The sequence below is a fragment of the Lissotriton vulgaris genome, chromosome 5, assembly GCF_964263255.1.
Source record: "Lissotriton vulgaris chromosome 5, aLisVul1.2, whole genome shotgun sequence".
Taxonomy (NCBI): Eukaryota; Metazoa; Chordata; class Amphibia; order Caudata; family Salamandridae; genus Lissotriton; species Lissotriton vulgaris.
In genome coordinates this window covers 1826494414-1826514971 of record NC_141693.1, presented here as the reverse complement: position 1 = coordinate 1826514971, position 20558 = coordinate 1826494414, and the positions used below count along the sequence as shown (strand labels likewise).

Sequence of the window (20558 nt, the reverse complement as noted above, 5' to 3'; positions counted from 1 at the left end):
GTTCAAATAAATGTAACTTTAACCTGTGGTGCAAGGAAAGGGGCGACATGAAAGTCAGACTGTCTATTCTTCATGAACTCGACTGAGAGAACAAGGTAAAATTTATAACAGAAAATTTTATTCAAGATTTTTTCAACAGACAACCCTTCCAGCAAGGAAAAAAAGACTACAAAGGAGAAGAAATAAACGGCAGATCTCGGGGAGGGAAACTACACTTCTTATCAGGATTACACAATTACACTCTGCTTTCTGTCCTCATGCCTCCTGAAACCAGTACATTGTTAATCAGCACGACGGCAACATAAAACTCTTGGTCTCGCTAAAGAAGGTACATGGACTAAAAACAGGGTCTTACAACAACAGGAAGGAAAACACAACAGTCTAGTTAACAAGTAGTAACTAAAAAAGTACAGCTTTCTTTTTCGCATATAAATACATTATGATGTTGGGTGGGGGGATAAATAATACTAGAAACGGGAAAATAGTTTAACTGGCTGTAATAACCAATAAATATATAATATGGTGTTCACCAGAACGCACACACTCACAGATCTGAAAGACGCTACTATTCAGTTGGCTGAACGACTTTCAACAAAAATTGTGTTCACTCATTAAATGTAAACTAAGTGCAACAAGCGGGGTCCCCAGACCTGAAAGCACTCGCACCTACGGAATATAAAAAAAATGATCACCCGGCTTTCAGCTGAGGACACGCGGCTTGTTAAAATATACCCTGTTTTCACGTTAAAGTGGATCAAGAACATGGAGCTCTTCTAGTGATGAAATGGCTCCTCCTGCAGAGTCGCCTGAGGGCTTTAACTCGGGAGTTAAACGAAGACATCACTGTTTGTGGCCTAAGGGGGCGGCATGGACTGGGTGTTCAGGGCTGGCAAATAGAGCTCTTGGACATTTTCCAGTTTTCTTGCATAAACATGTCCTTACAAGTTTTTTTGGAACCCCTAGAAACAAATTGGGCAAATTGAGCGGTATTCAGAATGTGTGTGTCTATATATATATATATATATATATATATATATATATATATATATATATATATATATATATATATATAGACACACACACACACACACACACACCCTTTCTTATGCAGTATTATTTGTATATATTTAGACTTGGCATACACATCCCTCCCTGAATTCAAGAATGTTTCTCAATGAATGAGAGAATGATGCCACCTTCAATTAAAACGGACATGTGTGTGTGTGCTTCCTGTTTATGCTGTCTTTATGTGTTCTTTGTGTGTCTGAAGTCGTGTGCAAATATTATTATGTGTCCATCGCCTGTCTGCCCGTTTGTGGATCAGCTGTCTTCACATGGGTGCATGTGTTGTTTGTGTGTATAGGTCGGTACTTATTTGTATCTCTTTTCTGCATGCGTGTTTTTATTTATGTTGTGGTTGCCTGTGTGTTTGTGCGCTTGTGTGTCTGTCTCCTAGGACCTTACTTTTGTGTGTTAAGGTAGAAATGCACACACGCAGAGGTATTGGACATCGAAGAGGTTACTCGTGCTTTAAAGACACTGCTGTTTTAGAATAGCAACATTTGACCCAAAAATGCATGGAATGAAAAAAATCCTCAGAAGAACACAGTTTTTTTACCAGGTGAACAGCGTTGTTTCAGTGTACTGCTCGCACTGGGGTCCTTTCGACTACCCTAACATGGCGCCCCCCCCCTGTCTTCCCCTCAGTCCGCTTTGCCACACCATCACAGATGGGTCAGTTTGGGTGCCTCCTGCATCCGTCCCTGGGATGGGTGGTGCGTGGAAAGGTCTGTGTAGGTCGGATGTGGGTCGCAGGGTCCGTGGTGCTGGCCAGACCCCATGGCAGGCCCCCCGCTGTAGTCCATGGGGGGCGCCTGGTGATGGGGCAGGTGGTTGAGACCATAGAGCGGAGGCCCCGAGGCGGGCATAGAATCCACATAGTTGCCCCCCACGTACACTGGGCTGCCTTGCATATTGGGGGTCCCATAATTCCCCCCATTGCCCTGTAAGCCGTGGGGGTCGTATTCAGACGCAGTGTTCCCATACTTCTGCTGCGACGGGCACCCTTTGATTGGGTTTTGGTAGCTGGTCGCCATGGCATAGGCATTCTGGTGGGGTTTGTTGAAAGGGGGCGGGGAGGGAGGGTCGTAGTTGCTCATGCCATGCATGGCGCCCATGAAGCCGGCCGAGGACTGCATGGGCAGGGGCGGGCTGCCCGTGGGCGAGGGCCCCCCCGAGGAGCCGCCCATGCCCTTGATCTTCTGGTCCTTCTTGTACTTCATGCGCCGGTTCTGGAACCAGATCTTGATCTGCCGCTCGCTGAGGCTCAGCAGGTTGGCCATCTCCACACGGCGGGGCCGGCACAGGTAGCGGTTGAAGTGGAACTCCTTCTCCAGCTCGACCAGCTGCGCGCTCGTGTAGGCCGTCCGCGCCCTCTTGGAGGCGGCCGACGCCGAGCCCGGGGGGCTCTTGTCCCCGCCACAGCCCGGCTCCACTGGTGGAAATGAAATAAAAGATAATTACTACACGCAGAAATTGAAAGCATCGTTTCTTAATAAATCCTGAAGCAGGCAGCGCGTCTTAACCCCCTCCCCATTAGCCTGCACTCTATAAGGCTGGCGTTTATTAAGAGGCTTGTCCCAACCCTGCCCTGCTCCGGGAAAATTGGATCATGTCAGGCAGAGCAGACTTTTACGGCCAATATTTATGATTGGATTATTGTCAACAGATAACACTTTTAATAAAAGGCGTCCTTCATGGCTTGGAATTAGTCTACTGTGGGGTTCCTCTCATCAGCTTCTGCAGTGGGTCTTTTTGTGGACCCAGATCTTATATACATGATAGTGTTTGTTTGTGCACTCCCGCTGGCTCTAGAATGTGCATTAGCTTCAATCGGGTGGGCCTTCCCTACACATTTGCACACACAGAGAGGGCATGCCCCAGCAGCAGACAATGTGCTCTCAAAGGTCTCCGGGTACAGGGGAGCGAGGGGAGAAGGCAGACCTCATGTGGGACTCATCCAAGGAACTATAGCTACCAAATCTACACCTCGCGCTGCAACGTGCAGTCTTCTGGCTCGATATTTGACAGTGGGACAAGGTGTGATGTAACTGACTTCCGTGTAACACACGCATGCCTGCGATGCATTGAGTGTGCTGTGCTACCACCAGTTGAGTGTGAGGGGGGGAAGTGAATGAACTCGAGTGGGTCATGGCATGATGCCCGCCACTGTCATGACATCTGTGGAGCACATGGAGATAGTGCACTTGCTTCAGAAAGAATTTTATGCAGACTGAAATGTTTTTTAGACCATGCCAATGAAAACAGAAGTAGCCAAATGAAACATGTTATCTACTTGAAGAGAGTGTCTTAATGTGTATTCAGATCTTTATTAGTACACCCATGGTATTTTACCTACTAAAAATGTGCTCTGTGTTTAAGCAATATGCACAAAAAAGCAGCGTGCTATAAACCAAATGAGATTTGTGTTGATAAATATAGTATTTATTCCCTTCAGCGAGAGAGAGAGAGAGTGTGTGTGTTGAGGCTGCATGATTTGATTGGGATTTTGCCTTTCATTAGTTGTGCCCCCTCCACACATGCAACAACGGTAGTCAATAGCATGGTATATAGATCTAGACAGATAGAAAAGATAGACAGGTAGATAAATAGATAGGTCGGGGGGTAGGTAGGTATGTAGATACTCATTTATGTCTATTGTTGATTGTGGGGATTAGATTTGGCGAGCCAGCAAATTAATAGGAAAAGCCGAGCCAAGTTCTAGCTAGGCTTTAAGAGCCCTTAACACAAGTGAGCTGTGAACACTCCTGGCATATACTTTGTGCAACAAATATCACATACAATATGATAGAATACTCCTTAAAATTAAAACATGTGTAATTCTTAAACTTGCAGAAGCATTTCTCTTTAGAGCATTGGGCTGCATCACTCCATTGAGATGCATTATTTTAGTGATTTTTTTCTAAACATGAACTTTTCATGTCCCCTCTTCGCCTTTACAATGATGCAGTTACTGCGCCTAGAGGCCCGACAGTCGTTATGTGTACACTATAGGTGGCCTAGGGTGGTGTTGTAGATGGTCTATTCAAACATTTGGGAGAGAGGTTGCATACAGTGCACTCCCTGAACTGAGGTGTTTCAAGGAGCTCTCAGAAGTGACGATGAAAGGAAAAGGAGGCCCAGTAAACACGGTTGTGGCTTAGGATCACATTATTTTGTCATAAGGGATTCTGGACTTGATCCCAGGATTTCTGGTTGTGCACTTCAGACTCTAGATGAGTATTTCTCTCTCCCATTTTAAACCAAAGTTAATGCTTTGACTTTAATTCTTTACTGAGCTACATGAGTGCACTGTGTAAAATAAATACACAGATTATCACATAATCAAGTTGAAAAAAAATAACATTTTAGGAGATGGAGACTAAATGGGGAGGCGGTCAGAAATCAGGGGAGGCCTGGCTTATTTGTGGATCGAGGTTTGAAGGGGGCCTTGAGATGTGCCAGAGCCAGGCATATAGCACGAGCCTTCGCCACTTTTAGTTGGAATGATCCATGAGGCCGCCAGTGGGGCATGTTTCCCCCCTACAACTTTTATAAATGGCATATTAAATGCACTCCTAGCTTCTGCACATGTGGTCTACGGCATGCACTTTTTCATGTGCATTCCTTCCAAAATTATAAGTAACCAAAACTTGGGTGCAAGGGGTTATTTTTGTGCAGTGAGGGGAAAGCACATTTAAGAAGTCTGACTATTAGCAGACTGGCTTACCAATGTAAAGTCACTGTACCATGCCATTTCTGAGGAAGTAAACATCGTTTTTACATGTCAGATTTCAGTTCACTGTGGTAATAAGACATAATTTGTACTTTTGATTGCACTAATACATGAAAACCCGTGTTTGTTAGTATAGTTGCTCTTTAAATACCATGCTGTATTGGACCAAAAATAATTTCGCTGACTTGGCGTATATAAATATATATTTATGCCATGGCAGTAAAAATACATGTGGCACAATAACATTTGTTATGTAGGGAAACTTTACTAGTAAACACGCAGTCACACTTTTATTACTACAGTGCAACGGTCAGACTAAAGTACTAAAGTTTATTACCACAAAATAACATAACTGACATGAGAAATACATTTTGCAGCTTCAGAGACTGCATGTAGCAATTAGTTTACACAGGGAAGCAACCCCACTAATAGCTTTATGTGTCTCCATGATGATTTTACCACACTGCACAAGTGTAACCCCTTCCAGCCTGTGTTGGTTGCTCCTGAACACATATTATGGCATCGGCCATATATGCAGGTGCACGGGGTATAAAAGGGTATTTATTACCATTGTGGAGGGAGGTGAGAGACATCATGACCCACTCGTGGCTCTGCTGCCTGTGAGTCATGGCCCCTCTGCACACTTAACAATGGTGATAAATGTCGTGTACACTGTGCGTGTATGCACACACACCACACGCGTGCATGGAGGTGCCGACCCCTCTTGTCATCTGTACCACCGTGTTATTTACTTCCACATTGCCGCATGTCATGGCTGATATGGCAGCGAGTGCTCGGTTGGAGGTGGGATATACCTGTGCTAGGGGAGCTATGTTTCTGCTTGGTGTTCTGTCTTGACTCCTTCATCCAGGGGAAGATCTGCTTGGTGAGGGTGGTGCTGGCGCCCGGCTTAGCTGGGCCCTTGCCGCCGCCGCTGCTGCCAGGCTGCTGCTGCTGGGTGCTGCTGCTGCTGCTACTGCTGCTGGTGTTGGTGGCAGAAAGAGGCGGGGACACAGGCGGGGGCTGCTGGTGCTCGGGGGGCAGGCTAGGCCGCATGCAGCTGCCGTTGAGCTCCTTGCTCTTGGCATGGGGGGGCAGCGCGTTGCCCAGCGCCTGCAGGGAGCAGGCCGACCTCTGGTAGTCATTGTCAACGTGGGAAGAGGGCTGGAAGCTCTGCTGGGGGCCATCATAGCCGAAGCCGTTGGCCCCCTGGTAAGAGTAGCCCCCGAAGAGCGTGGCGTTGTCGTAGTAGCTGGTCTTTTGCATCACTGGGCTTCCCGGGGTGTGTCTCAGCGGCTACCAGGGTCCTGACACCCGTGTGGAAGAACATTGGCACCCCCAAGGTCACGTGACGGCCCCGCTCCACTCGTCTCTCCGAAGCTGACCTGAAAGGTTACAAGAGACACACGGGGTAGTAGTGGGGCCAGAGATCCATCTTACAGTCTGAAAAGCACATGACATCAATGGCTTCTGCACACACAGGCCTCGCAGATGCGGGCTCCTTCCTCGCACTGAACACACTGAAGCTATCTTATCACAATCAGCACCGCACACCATTAGGGCTCAATACACAATTAGGTAGGGGCAGCTTGCCCTTCTAATCCTAAACTTTAACAGAATAAACCATATACAGCAGAACCGCAGACTTTATAACCAACATCAAGGGTCATAGCTGTTATTCACAGAAAAGAAAACGTAATGTGCATCAAGTGTACCCAATTTGGAAAGCACACGTCACCCCCTAATGTATCAACCTGAGTATACATATCTGTATCTAGCAATGGGCCTCCGTGAGACGTGAACGCCCAGAGAAAGGCAGTGAGCATTCAGCAAATGAGGTTTTAACCTAGCAAGTTAGAGACGCCGGCCCAGCTGTGCGCCCTGCTTTCTTCCCCTCTTCCAGGACCGGTTCTTGTTTATTCGTTCTTGCTGTGCACCGAGCACACAGCCTCCCATAAACCCGCGAAGGCCTGCGTTTTGTGTTCCCTTCTCAAACACTGTACAGCCCTACCGAGGTAAAATGCACCGAATAATAGGCACTGTCTAGTGTCCAAAATGATGTGATGTATGGGGGTCAGCCGGGCTGCGGACAGGGGTTTAAAAGGCCTGGGCTGTCTTTCTGTCATTCTCACTCAGCAGAATTTCGGCAGCAGACACAATGTTGCTGGGGTTTGGTGTCTCTTTAACGAAGCTTGATCACAGACAATGCATTCAAATAAAATTGGTTTGCGTAGTTTTGGAAATTGTCTTTTTTTTCAGTAAGAGGAACCCAGGTTAAATAAATCGGTGGAATAGCTCACCCAGCATTCAACTGTATTTTGTATTTCAGGAAGATAAGCATCTGCTTTACCAAAACATATGCGACTATTTCATGTCTTGCGAAACTAAATTTGAATACGTGTTCTTAAATTTACTGTTTCTTGAAAGTCGCATAAAACCGTATATTTTCGTGATGCAGGCAGGGACAGACTTTATACCGCCGTTCGTTAATTAACTCCGCATCAGTGACAGCAGTTCTTACTCCAAGCACAGCTACACAAAGCCCTTTCCACCAACGAGTTGCACTCATTCGCAAGGCCCAGGCATGAACCCACCACAGTGTTTATTTAAGGGAGAGTTTTACTGTACACGGGGACATTCGGGGCCTAGGCAGACGCCTTTTCTGTTTTGCTTTAGATAGCCGCACCGGGGACAGGCATGTTTTTTTAACCCGGAGCAGCTAAAAATAACAGTCATAATAAAAATGCATTTATTGTAAAAGCCGAGGCGTGCTGTGGCTTCGCGGCATTTCTGCATCATCTTTCATCCGTCACAGACGTCACTCATTCATCTCTGTCGCAGACGACGCTATTCTAATTATTTACTCCAAGGGATTGTTGGAAAGCTCAAACAGAATAATAAATATTAAATGATACGAGGTCCCAATTAACCGCGGGTCGGATATACCCTGGTCTGGTTTTCAGAGTTAACAACATTTGTAAGTAAGTTCCAATCGGAAAAGAATTGCAAGGCCATAGAGGCGGGCAGCTGTGGGCCTCGCTCTCAAGGAAAATCTATAAAATAAAAGGCAAATCTGGGACACAGAATGTTAGGAGCAGACGAGAGGCGCTCAGGTTTGGAGGAGGACATAAAAACCCCAGGAAAACGAAAGAACCGCGAGGGTGGATGTCTTCAGAAAGGGGGCCGCTCCGTGTTGAAAACCACCTATTCTTTCCCTTTTGAATGACTTAACCTTTATATCCTCCAGAGCGCACTTTTCCCCCCAAGAAAAATCGCCCGCACCTGGGATAATTAGCAAACCCCCTCCCACAGGCTATGGACAAAAATAATCATTCGTTGATATCAAAAAACGACAACAAAATACCCACAGACGCTCAAAAGAAAGAACGGCCATGGCCTGCCCGAAAAATACAGCACATTCCTTCGAGTTCAACCTTCTCGCGCACAACCAGATTCCAGGCAGGAAAAAACAACACAGCCTTTATTGGGGGTGGGGGTAGCAAAGCAAAAAAAACGGGGGCGGGGGGGCTGCACGGAGGGAAAAGACGAGGCAGTCCTGCGTGGAAGGGAAGCTTAAAGCTTTGTGAACTCTGCCTGAACCTCGATGCAAGTCATAAGCCCATAAATCACCGGGACATATACTCCGCCATTCACAAAGTGAGAGCCTATTTGAGTCCAGCTTACCTTAGCCTCTGACGACGCGGAGAGCAGCCCCGGCAGACATGGAATATATCGCCCACATCCAGCGCCACCCAAGGCAATCAATAGGCGAGATATCAAGCCCTCCTTTTGGAGAGGAAAAAACATGTGAAGGAAGGAAGGAGCGGAGAGAGGAGAGGAGGGAGGAAAGGCAGCCAGCAATCCGGGCAAGAGGAGGCAGGAGGGGAGGGCCGGCCTGCCCGGCTCCCGTGCGCCTCCGCCGACAGGGCTTCCCTCCCAGATCCGTTGCACAGCTCAGGGCGATGAGTGGCCAGGCTCCGTGGTCGCCCAGCAGACTCGGTCCGCCCTGCTGCTGGCTGCTAACAATGGCCTCTGCTTTCCCCCCACCAGCAGGCACAGGTCCACCAGGAGCCAGCTGCAGCAGAGAGCGCTCCCTGCACGGCTGCGGGGAGAGAGGCTTGCAGGCGAGGCATTGGGAGGAAAAAATACCAAATCTGCCTTTCTTTAGGCCAGGAGATAGCCGGGCCCAAGCCTGTCCGTGTTAATCCTTTTTTTTTTTTTTTTTTTTGCTAAACACGGCGTCACAAGCAGAAAGGGGGATATGCTAATGGGGGCGACGTGGTGGACGGAGAGGGCTCGAGCGTGAGATCTGGAGTGAGATTCTCAACCAGGTGTCACTCCGGAGCATTTCAAAGAAGACTCCTATTTGCAGATGTGTTTTGTTGTTATTTAAATGGCACCCGGCCAACCTAGTGCTAGTCGCTGGTACGTATCCCACTTCCAGTGCTGGAGGAGGGGGCGTGGGGGTGGAGGTAAGACCTGTACCCTGAGGAGTTAATGAAACCCCCGCGGAGGTCTGATTGGAGGTGCGAGGGCGAGAACTCAATTTAAAAGGAGGGTGTCAGGGGTCCCCGAACAAATCGGTGTTGTGTTCCCACTGTGGGCCTCTTAAGAACTTTCAAGGCTATCTGGGTGTGAAGAATCCACGCGCATAGAGCCCGAAGTCACACCTCCCCATGGGCAGGAGGTGTCTGCACTTCAAAGCAGGACGCATATCACACGGAAAGCGTCCTCAGAGCATGTAAATTACCCGGCCAGGGCCTGAGTGCACTTCCTGCTCGCCCTAAACACGTGCACGCAGGCTAACTTCGGCGCTAGGCTGGGGCGCGCGCACGCACGTGCGCGTTCACACAGGAACTCCTAAGGAGCCAGTGCAAATAAAATACAGAAATACACATGCTCACACATAAAGGTGCACTTAAACAGTCATGCAAGCAGACATATAATGCACAAGATACAAGCATTATGAAACACAAGACACTTAAAAAGAAAAAAAATCAAATTCAAGTAACTTTATTCGGTTTTTTAATACAAAACCATAAAAGTTCATGATTAAAAGAAATAAAGAATACACTTGAACACATGCAAGCAACACACATACTTCAACAAATAAACAGACACATGTTAACATAACGAGACCAAAGCCGATAAGTAATTACAATAAAACAAAGAGACACACCCTAATTAAGTGCACACAACAAACAGAAGCAGCATAAAGATCCACACGTACACAGACACGTAAAGAAACAATGCATTCATACAGGAGGCAATAGAAATACATCTATCAACAAATAGAACCACACGTACATAGCACAGCTTACACTCTTAAACACACACACGAATAAACACAGCAGTTAATGTAAACATAGTACAAACATGCAACCTTATGTACGTACACATTTGCATCCCCCAAACACGTGCAAGCAGAAACATGTACGCAACACATCCATATACACATATACACAGCACGAAAATGCCCTCAGAGGTACAGAAGCTTACATTAAGCACAACATAGCTGTAAAAAGGCGCCGCGAGGCCTGTTTTCAGGAAATAAGACCCAACAATCCCTGCGAACGCAAATGAACGCACACACACACACAAGTGTGACACGAATACGACGCAGGGGCACAGGAATACACCCACACACACCGACAGAACAGCCGAAACATGACCCCTGCAGTAATCACGCCCTAACATGCATATGTTGCCCATGGAAGCTATAGTCACAAACAAAGTAGGAGGTATAGGCACACATAGAGACATAGAAGAAGGTAAATAATGTCTACAGACGCAGCAACAGTAAACAGGAGACATACATACAAAGGTAGAGACACACTGCCCGGACTGAGCACACATCGACACCCGTAATCACAACTGCTGACTGGCGGATACACACAGCACCATACACAAACATGGATGGTGACAACAGCAGCGACACAATGACAGTAAGGATGGACACAAGCATGTACATTAGACACCCACTCTTACACAAATGCACACACCTCAGCACAGCCATTCGCTTATAGAAACACGTAGGCGCATACACATCTGGGGATGAACATACGTCACACGTAATTGAGGACACAACCTTTATGCCCAAACTAAGAATACCAGGAAGTATTTTTACATGTAGTATTTATTGTATTAGGGCTAGGTGAATGCTTTTATGACAAATGTCGAATAACGCTTTAAAAATGAAATGAATACCAGGATTCAGACGCAAGTGCATAGGGGCAGGGATACCCAGAGATACTTAGGCACGAAAACAGCGTTGTAAGCATTAAAATACACAACAATCTTCCAGTCATATAAAGACACGACATGCTTACAAATGCTCGGACATGTACAACATGCACAGCCGTGTACATACAAACACACATATGAACATGTATTACAACACACATGCACTGGATGAAACTCACAGAAACTGTTACACTGATACGTGGAAGTGCTAGCAGACAGAAAGAATATAACGGGCAGTAGTCGTATATCAAGATGCAAAGACAAATGCAGGCACACCCCGCCCCACATGCACATCCAGAGAAGCATAATTCCCATAAGCAGGCAAACCAAGGCACTGCCATAAACCGCACAAATGCACATGTGAGATATCTAGCCTTACTAACGCCAGTCAACTCCCAGACGCACTGGTGGAACAGGGGCGGAAATGCCCTGCTGCCTACCAACTGGTACCTGCGCTCCGAGTAGGCCAAGTTGGGTGATGACATGCACACCGTGGGATCTGCCGGCGTCCCTGTCCCATATTCACCACGCTGTGCACAACAAGCTGGGTAGGAACAGAAGAACACCAACCATTCTTCCGGAGCTGCACACACAGGCCGCAGGCTGAAAGCAGAGACGTTGTATTTGTAGTAGATACAGAAGGGAGAGGCCTCGCTCTGCGTGGGCGGAGGGTTGGAGGCAGAATGTTGGTGTCTGCACATTTTTTCTGCCTCACTATTATTTGTCCTCCACAGCGCTCTCGTTTGCCTACTAGTTTCCCCAGGCGGGTCTGCTGTCTGCAGGCTGAAAAGTGAAAGGAAAGCTATGAGGACCTGCACAGCGGGAGAAGGCTTCCAAGAGAAGGGTGCAGGAGGGCCTAGCTCACACCCACACTGTGGGGGCAACTGGCGATCCAGCGAGTGGGGAACTCTGGGCCTAGCGTGGTCCTGAGAGGTGCACACAGGCATCGCTTTCGTTGTCTCCTTTTGGACTTGTCTCAGATTGAGCTGATCAGCTTGGAGAGGAGGCCTTTCATTCTCAGAGAATCTGAAACCCAAAAATGTCAGCCTCTGGCTCGGTCGGGACCTGATCTTTGGTGAGGCCGCGAAAGACGCTGCAGAACCCTTCTCCGGATCTGGAAAACTCACTACTGTCTGCCCACTCGGCTCCCCATCTTTTCAACCTTCACCTTACACAACTATTGGTGGAATATGATGCATGTGCGGCAAAGCGGTGTGCACGCCAGCACCTGGACCTGTTACGTTGTATGTTTTGTATTTCAGCAGTGGGATCTATTTCAGTATGTGTTTCATGCGCAACCATGCAATATGGCCACGTTAAAGCAGCGTGTGAGTACGCGCTCGTGCATGTGCCAGTGTGCGAGTTTGTAGGGCGCCCGATAACTTTGGATAAAAAAAAGGGCAACTTGTAGCTCTCTTGGGCCCTGCATCCGAAGCACATCTTTTTTAATGAATGCAGGCTCAGAGCACACACTCTGAAGGGGATCGGAGAAAAACAAGGATGTGTTCGTGTCCAAATTTGCCTTGCAGTGGCGATGGCAACCAGAAACCGTGGCTTCAGTATCTCCGCCTCGAATAGCGTTATATATGATATTGTGCGTATCTCTGGCGGCCATCGTTTGCCCCGCAGCAGGTCCTACGCGACTGCAACAACGTGAATAAAATGGCCGCACTGACTCACCCACCAAGAGCCGTCCTGTCCAGTGAGAGTGGGAAGGGTGGCGTCCTGGGGCAGAAGGGAGGCTGGGAAAGAAAGAGAGAACAGGAGGCAACGTAGGACGTGGTCCCCGACTCAACAAACAAGTTCTGGTCTGAAACTATCCCGTGTCTGAGGCCCAGAAATCCCCAGAGGCCTGCGTGGAAATGTGCAGTTGTTTTCTTACACGTGAAGACGATAGAAATAGCGAAATCTCAAAAAGGACATTTTCGAAACATATTTCGTAAGTTAGAGTCTAGAATATTCACTCCTTTACGTTATGTGTGAATTTAAAGACGCCGTTGTGTCTTAGTGTCCCATAGAGGTTTCATGTCCTATTTTTTCCATTTAAAAATATATTTGAACTGATATAAAATTTGCATTTTCAAGTATATCACATCGTAAACAACGAATCGACAATCCAACGATGATCAAATTTGTAATAATATACACATCGAAAAAGAAATGTTTACCAAATCACTCGCAGTCAACTCAACGAAATTATAACGTTTAATTTGGTGCGTCCATGCTTAAAGCACAAAGCAACTGCGATTTGGCGCCACACACATTTGATGGAAACAAACGCTCTGTTAAAAAAAAACAACTCTACATTTTATTGCTCATTTTCTCTGTTTTTCGCGAATATCCCTAGTGGAGCACCAGGGAGCGGGACAATTTTATTTTATTTTAATTTTCCCAGGTTTTTCTATTCAGAGGAAGCAGCAGCCCCAGGAAAGGCAGCAGCGCATGGAAGTTATTTTCGTTCTGGGACACGCGAATAATTCATAGGCCTTCCGCATGCCGCTGTTATTAATCTCCCATAAAACTGCTCCTCGCACACCCCTGGCCCCCACCCTCTCCCCTCCGCACATAAATCACACGAGGCTTCCCCTGACCTGGCCAAGTCTGCTGGCTGCAGCCAGATATTATCTTTTATTATATACACTCGTTAACTGGCATTATTCCACGCGCCTCACACCGAATATTGGCTCTTTATATATAACCCGTCAGCAGATTATAAATAAAGATTGGGGGCGGCATGTGGCAGTGAGAGAGGCCTGCCCCTTTGTCAATGAGTCAGTGTTTCGGAAAGCGCCAAGAAGACCGCAGGGCCCATTGCAGCGCTAAACCACCACTACAAGGCAAAAAATAGCGTGGTACAACCGTGGTGGTAGAAAGGGTCTGAGTGAGGTGAACTAGCAAACATGAGATCTTCATGCGCCGTAGATAGTCATACATGACTATTGTATGTAGTGTATTACACACGTAGGTATACAGACTGGCACAGTTACGCACACAGACACTCTCTTAATAGGCTGTCCACTGGGCGTTCGGTGGCACCTTGATTCGTGCACTATCAATCTACACCACAGTTTTAAAAGTTATGGGGTGCTCCAGAATTCGCCAGGTGTCTGAAGGAAGGGGGAAGGGGGTTGACACCCTTTCCCGGATACACACAAGCCCATCCCAGGCCGGTAGATTATGTGCATCAGTCGCCTTTTCTGGGCAAGTCCCTGGCAGACACTGCACTGCCAGGCTATCCCCTTTCACCCACTTACTCCCTATTAAACAAAAGGTCTAGCGGGATGCGCTGCGCGCTGCCTGCGGCCCTGTCTCCCGGAGTGGGTCCTCTCTCCTCTCGCTCTCTCTATCGTGACGTTTGCTTAGAAGAAGTAATAACTCACCAGATTAATGATCAATCCACGGAAGTGCTTTTCGAGCTGCCTCCGAACTGTGAAACCAAAGCCGGCCCTGTCTGCAGCGGGACTCCCCTCCACAGCAGCCAGGGCTCGGCCTTCGTCCAAAAGCCCTTCTGCAGGCGATTCGACGGCGGCCAGACACGGTCCCGGCCCTCGCAGGGCAGCGGGCTCCTGTTTTCGGCTCGAGGTGGACCAGAGGCCGGCGGAACACAACAGGGTCTCTTTTCTTCCAGATGGCCCCCCAAAATAATGCTTGTGATTATGCAAACACGTGACCGACCGACGTCAGGGTTTCTCTGGTTCACAGTGGATCTGTTCATCAGGAACTTTTTCGGCCTCCAGCCAGCCTACTTCTGGCTGCGAAGATAAACTCTCAGATTTGGCCAACTCAACCCAAAAGGAACAGAAATCACCCGGGTCGCCGTTCGAGTGCCCTCGAGGAGAAGTGGAGCTGTGTCTTGGCGCTTCCAGGCGGCGGTGGAGCGGGTGGCTGGCCTTGGCACCGAGGCGAGGTCTGGAGGCCCCAAGCTAGGGGCAGCTCACATCCTGTTGCAAGGCCAGGGAGGAGCTGGGCGAAGCAGCAGGGCCTGCGAGGACAGTCTCCCCCTCTCTGGGGCCGATAACCTGAGCTTGCACTTTGCTAGCGAGGGAGCTGGGCGGTGGGCCGGCTCACACCCACGCGCTCTCACACAGAGGACAATAGTGGGCCATCTTGCCGATTTATCAGGGGCCTGGTAGCAAAATGGTGTCTTGTGGGTGTATGTGCTGTTTGATGTTTGGGCGGAGGCCTCTGACACTCAGAAGGGATGTTTCCCTGCTGAGTGAGCAGTTTGCATTGACCCGGCTCTCCGTCTCAGTAGTTGTAGGAGCCAGATGTGCTAGTCAGGCAAGTAGGCACAGTGTAGGAGCCCGAGACGAGGTGTTCCTAGAAAGGAAGAGCCAGGCAAACTGCAGCTACTCATTGGGAAATGGCGAGTGCACGTCTGTGTGCCAGGCTCGCCCTGCGTAATGTCCTGGCCTCACTGATGACATTAGTAAGTGTTATGCAAGGACTAATCTGGCCTCAGTCACTAGAGTCTGACTTCACTATCTTACAACTGTGTTTACAGCAGATAAGCACCCTGGCAGAGGCACAGGGGGAAACCGCGGTTTGCTGCATTTTTTTCTCATTTGGAGGTTAGTAATTGTGGATTCCGAATAGGATACCCAGGCCTTTAGGCACGTTGTATACAGTCCAGGCGTTTCCTTTCATCTCCACAAAACTCATCAGCATATAAAAAGTGGCACTTGGGTTCACACAGCTCCCCGCTTGTTGAGCCACATAGTTAATATGTAATGGCTGATTCTTGAAGGGGCCTGGCAATCTTTAACAGGGTGTCAGTGACCCGTAGTATGCAGCCCGTTGACCAGACCCTTGCAGCTCCCAGCTCAAACCCCTACCCTTTCCGAATCTCCTGTCTGCACTGTCTTCTAATGCCCCCGACAGGAGGGTTGAGAGACCACTCTGGTTGGTGTTAAAACGTGTTAGCAGGAATAAAGCCCCGCTGGAGAGGAGTTAATTTCACGTAACAGGGCCTTATCAACAGACCACAAGACCTGAAATATGAGCCTGCGGAAGGGGCCCGATTCATAAGACAATTAGTCTGCCATATGCAAATGAACAGAGAGGCGAGTAGATCAGTTAAAGGCTTCCTAGCAGTGGAAATCTAAACAAACACAGGAGGCAGCAGCAGAGATAGTTTAGTATCCAAAAATGTCCATTAATATCAATTTACTTCAGTGGCAACTCTGGTTCTTCATGAACTTGATGATTTATGATAAAATCAATGAAATTATGGGCACTCGCAGCCCTGTGGTTTCTTCTCAGATTTCATTCCTGAGCAGATCAGGCGCTTGGTAAAAAAGAAAAAAGCCGTCCGAGTTTAGCTGGAGGCCAGCAAAAATAATTCGAAGGCAGAGGAAATGTAATGCAAAGCAATTTTCAGTAAAAAAAATCCGCCGCCTGGGATCTCAAGTCTTACTCTTGCAATATATATAGCGGTTCGCCTCGGGAAATGAGACGCAATTGGTCCAAGCCTCGCGTTCCACAAACCAAAGATGCATTGTCACATGGGAGCAATTCCCATGACACTGCCTCACAAATGGATTTGGTCCGAATTGCTAAAGGGACGGAAATAAATTCACTAACAAATACGTGTGTGTTGTGGGTGTAAAAACGAAACCGCTATTATAGTTCTCTATTTTGATAATTGTAAAAGTTCAGCTCTCCTACCTCATTAAAGGACTGCCCCATCCCCTGACTTGGAGAGACACCCGGTTCTGATCCGAAATCTCGGCTTGCAGCAGTAAATCCACTTTGAAATGTACACTTTGTGTCATGTATAGAAAGATCTCTTCCATTTGGAAAATACACGTCTACTAAAGAACCTTGACTCTTGACCGTTGAATGATGAGCGCCTTTTTCCTGGTTAAATACTTTATTGGATGCTAAAAACCCTGGGCTTTTATGTTCCAAGTGGAGTCCATAGGAGAGTTCATCAGGACAGTGAAACATAGGAGCGGGGTTCCAGGACCCGAGAAACAAAATGCGTCGGATGTTCTCCTTTGCCACTCATAACGAAAAGCAATTCATCGAAACCAGATCAGGAGACATGAACGGGCGGGCATCAGTCTCTGGTGTGGCCCCGTGAAGGTACCGTTTTCCCTTCTGTGTGCAGCCAACATTTGGGTGTAGATACGTCATGTGGTTCTGACCCCACCCCTCCATTGAGGATGACATTGTATAGCGTTGTCAGTATTTATAAAGAAACCAGGCCATTTTCTTAAAATGGAAACCGGCATCTCAGCATTTTCTTTGAACTAAAAAGCATGGCTGACAAAGGAGAAGGGTACATAGTGCAAAGCTATAATGGGCTAGAACACATGCCAGATGAACTGAACGAAAGAAAGAAACACACACCAGGGCCCCAGGAAGAGCTTTGTTTTTTGTCGTGTTTTCCAAGTAAAAAGAGCACTTGTAATTAGGAGTTAATTCATGTAAACAAAACTTCGTGAGGCCATAAATCACATTGTTATGTTTAACACCCTCTCCCTCTGCCAGAACAGCACCACTGCAGGGCCTTTCCGAAAGAGGGTGGAGGTGATAAATGAAATGTAAAAAAAGACATTTCCTCCAAGACATAAAACACCCGAACGCGCACAAAGACACAAGTGCATGCAGCGTGTGTATATATCACAAACTCATATTAAAAATAAACAGTTAATAGCAATACAGCTCAGCTGTAACATATGTAATGCCGGCACTTTATAATAAATACTTTGAGTGAGGGTGTAATGTGTGCACATAATACACACAAATGCATTTTTGCTATCGGAGCTGTTCATCTTTAAAACTTAAAGCTGATTTATTCTTCCTTAAGACATAAAGCTTTCACATAACCAAGAAGCATGTGGCATGCTTACCTGTGAGCGTGCTGCGTGCGTCCTGAGCAGGGGGGCACCTCGCCGGGAGTACCTGTTCTGGGGAGCAGACAATAACAACACTCAGAAGTGGAATTAGGAGCGGGAGCTATTCCAGACAAGCCTTCTACGACCCCCACCCCCAGCTTGTGAGAAGAGCCCAACCCAGAAGAGAGCGCCCCCGGAGCACCTTCCTGGATGCTCCTCCCTCCAAGACCCCCAGCCCCCAGGACCGTGCACTGATGGACACGACTGCGAGAGACGAGTAGCAAATGGTTTAGGGGCATTTTCAGGGTTTGCAGGAACTGGCCTCTCGGTGTCAAGGTCTGAAATCGGTTCCATATGCCCTTTCCAGGGGGGACCAGCATCACAACATGAGCTTTCCTGACGTTTTTAGAGGATCTTTCTCCGCACAGTTTTGCTTAACCCACGAAATAAAGTTTCTTTTCACCTTGTCCCACTCGAGAATCGATTAACTCAAACGCACGAGCGCTGCAAATCTCGGCTGGTAGTCCGAGTTATTTATTATATTATTCTTTGCAATTTATTGTCATCGCCCTGCCGTGACAATGTGCAAGTAGGTGTGCGAGATTCAAAGAGGTGTCGGCGACAAGTTATGTCAACGTAAATATTGGCGAGGGAGGGTGGGTGCGGCCTGCGTGGAGGATGGTTTCTGGGGGCGAGACGCTGCTTTTGGAAGGGATTTCAGTTTAGTTGCTAAACTGTTACTTTTTCCACGATCCACAGTCAGCTGTGAGGATGTCTGCTCTATACTTCCACCATATTCACAGCAGGACCAGCAAATTAGCCAAGAACAAAACAAACCTCCTTTAATATTTTATAAAGTCGATGTAATGCAACCCGACTTTGCAAGTGCATATTATTATCTGTGTTATCAGCACTCCCTACCCGTTCCTGTGAAGTTTCGTTCAGACGTTTTGCCACTTAGGTATGTAGCGCCTTTAATGCTAACAAAAAATTACAACAGCAACGATGATAATCAGAATAAGAACAGTGACAATAACTATTCATTATTATTATTATTGTTATTATATTATTAATATTAATATGTTCTTGGATCGAAATATCTATTAAGAAATTAAAATCATGAAAGCAAGCAAGAAAGTCGCCTAATATACCACAACATCATTATTGTTGTGTTTTAAATAACCACTCTGTGCGATTTCCTTTTTTCCACTTGAACATTTCTCACCATAAGTGCGCTTTTCATTCTCTTGTGAAATGTAATTCTTGTTGGATTTTGGAAAGTCATCTTTTTCTCTTCGTTCTAGTATCAGTCCCAAAACAACATGAAGCTGACTCTAACCCTTTCATTCCCACCCCTGTGGAGCACGGGAGTGTGGATGGTGTTTGCGGGTCATGGCCGCTTTTTTACTTCGCTTTGTTTCCCCCTTCGTTTTAAGGAAAACACGAGCGGCTTTGTCTGAGCTTAATGCCCAGGGTTCAAATCCTGAAAGACAGTTTCCGTAATACAGCGCACCGTTATGATCAGCATGAACGCAGCACCCTTATCAACACTGCCCTTCCCTGCGAAGATACACTGTTAAAATAGATAGAAGATTGGCGACCAGGACAACGTTCAGACCAAACACTGCAAAAGCACAGTCTGCCGAAAGGGCGTCAAATAATCAAGGGAAACATCGATGTTATTTAGTGGTAATTTGTATTTTGAAAAATCAGAAAATCTTATGAAACGATTCACACAAGGGGGCATGGGATGGAAAGAAAACTAAAATGCACCTGGATTGTTGCCTGAAAACGGAACGTGGATCTTCTTCCTGATAAAAATAGTGTCACATTTTGGACAGTCCCCACAAAAAATCGGACAAACAATACCCAAAATCACCAATACTATACCAGAGAGAAACGATGTTCAGCCCAATTTCTACATAAATGCTAAATCTAAAATTGGACAAAGATAAAAAAACAGTTCTTAATGACAGTCATGTAGATCCCATGTTCTCTCTGCCAGAGTGATTTTGTACCCTAGTGGTCCGATAATGGCATAAACAAAGGCTCTGAACACAAAAGATCACCTTCGCTGGAGCAGTGTTTGCAGGCCTGAGACGGGCTAGGAAGAGATAGTCATTGAAATGCGAGAGTTTTGAAAGAAGGCTCGGCTTGATAAATTCAAATACAAATAGACCCGAATTGCAATTAGCATCGATTCCTCCCAGTTTCCCCTGCGCACGGAGTGGATGCTGCCGACAAATCAGGCAGATTTGCCTGGAAATCAAACTCGTTTCCTTTACCGCCACTCTTAACAGATGTGGGCAGCGTCTGATATGAAAATGAGATTTATTACCCAGGGCTAATGCCTGGCCGTGTGTTTATTCAGCATGCCTGCCTGCTCGGTGCGGAGCCAGGGCCGGCCAGTCCTCGAACGACCTAGCATGGACGGGCACTGGAGGCACAGCTTGGCACAGCGAGCGGGGATCTGGCGAGGTGTGGCTCTATGGACAGTGGCAGGAGCAATGGCCGAGGGTTATCAAGTAGCACAAGTCGAATGGAGATTTACCGTGCACTGGGGAGGCGCTTCATACACATTTCATCCCAAAGCATCACAACCCCATGTCAAAGGCCTACTTATGAATCGCAAACTAGCAACTTTAACAAAGAACGACGCCCCTCTCACCCACCAGCTG

General features: G+C 47.3%; 1 protein-coding gene across 9 annotated transcripts in view; it reads right to left on the bottom strand.

Moving 5' to 3' along the window:
- Positions 1-96: 96 nt before the first annotated feature.
- Positions 97-20558, bottom strand: part of HOXB3 (homeobox B3) — a 69452-nt gene continuing 48990 nt past the window's right edge. For 7 of the 9 annotated variants that reach the window (XM_086924254.1, XM_086924253.1, XM_086924255.1 and 4 more), the window contains 3 exons: positions 17896-17952; positions 5611-6180; positions 97-2494 (listed from right to left, as the gene is read on the bottom strand). In XM_086924254.1, the coding sequence (XP_086780380.1) occupies positions 1725-2494; positions 5611-6061 (1221 nt within the window). In that variant the 5' untranslated portion in view covers positions 6062-6180; positions 17896-17952 and the 3' untranslated portion in view covers positions 97-1724. Of the gene's footprint in view, positions 2495-5610; positions 6181-11488; positions 12278-17895; positions 17953-20558 lie in introns of those variants that run through there. The other 2 variants (XM_086924258.1, XM_086924260.1) reach the window with 2 other exon arrangements.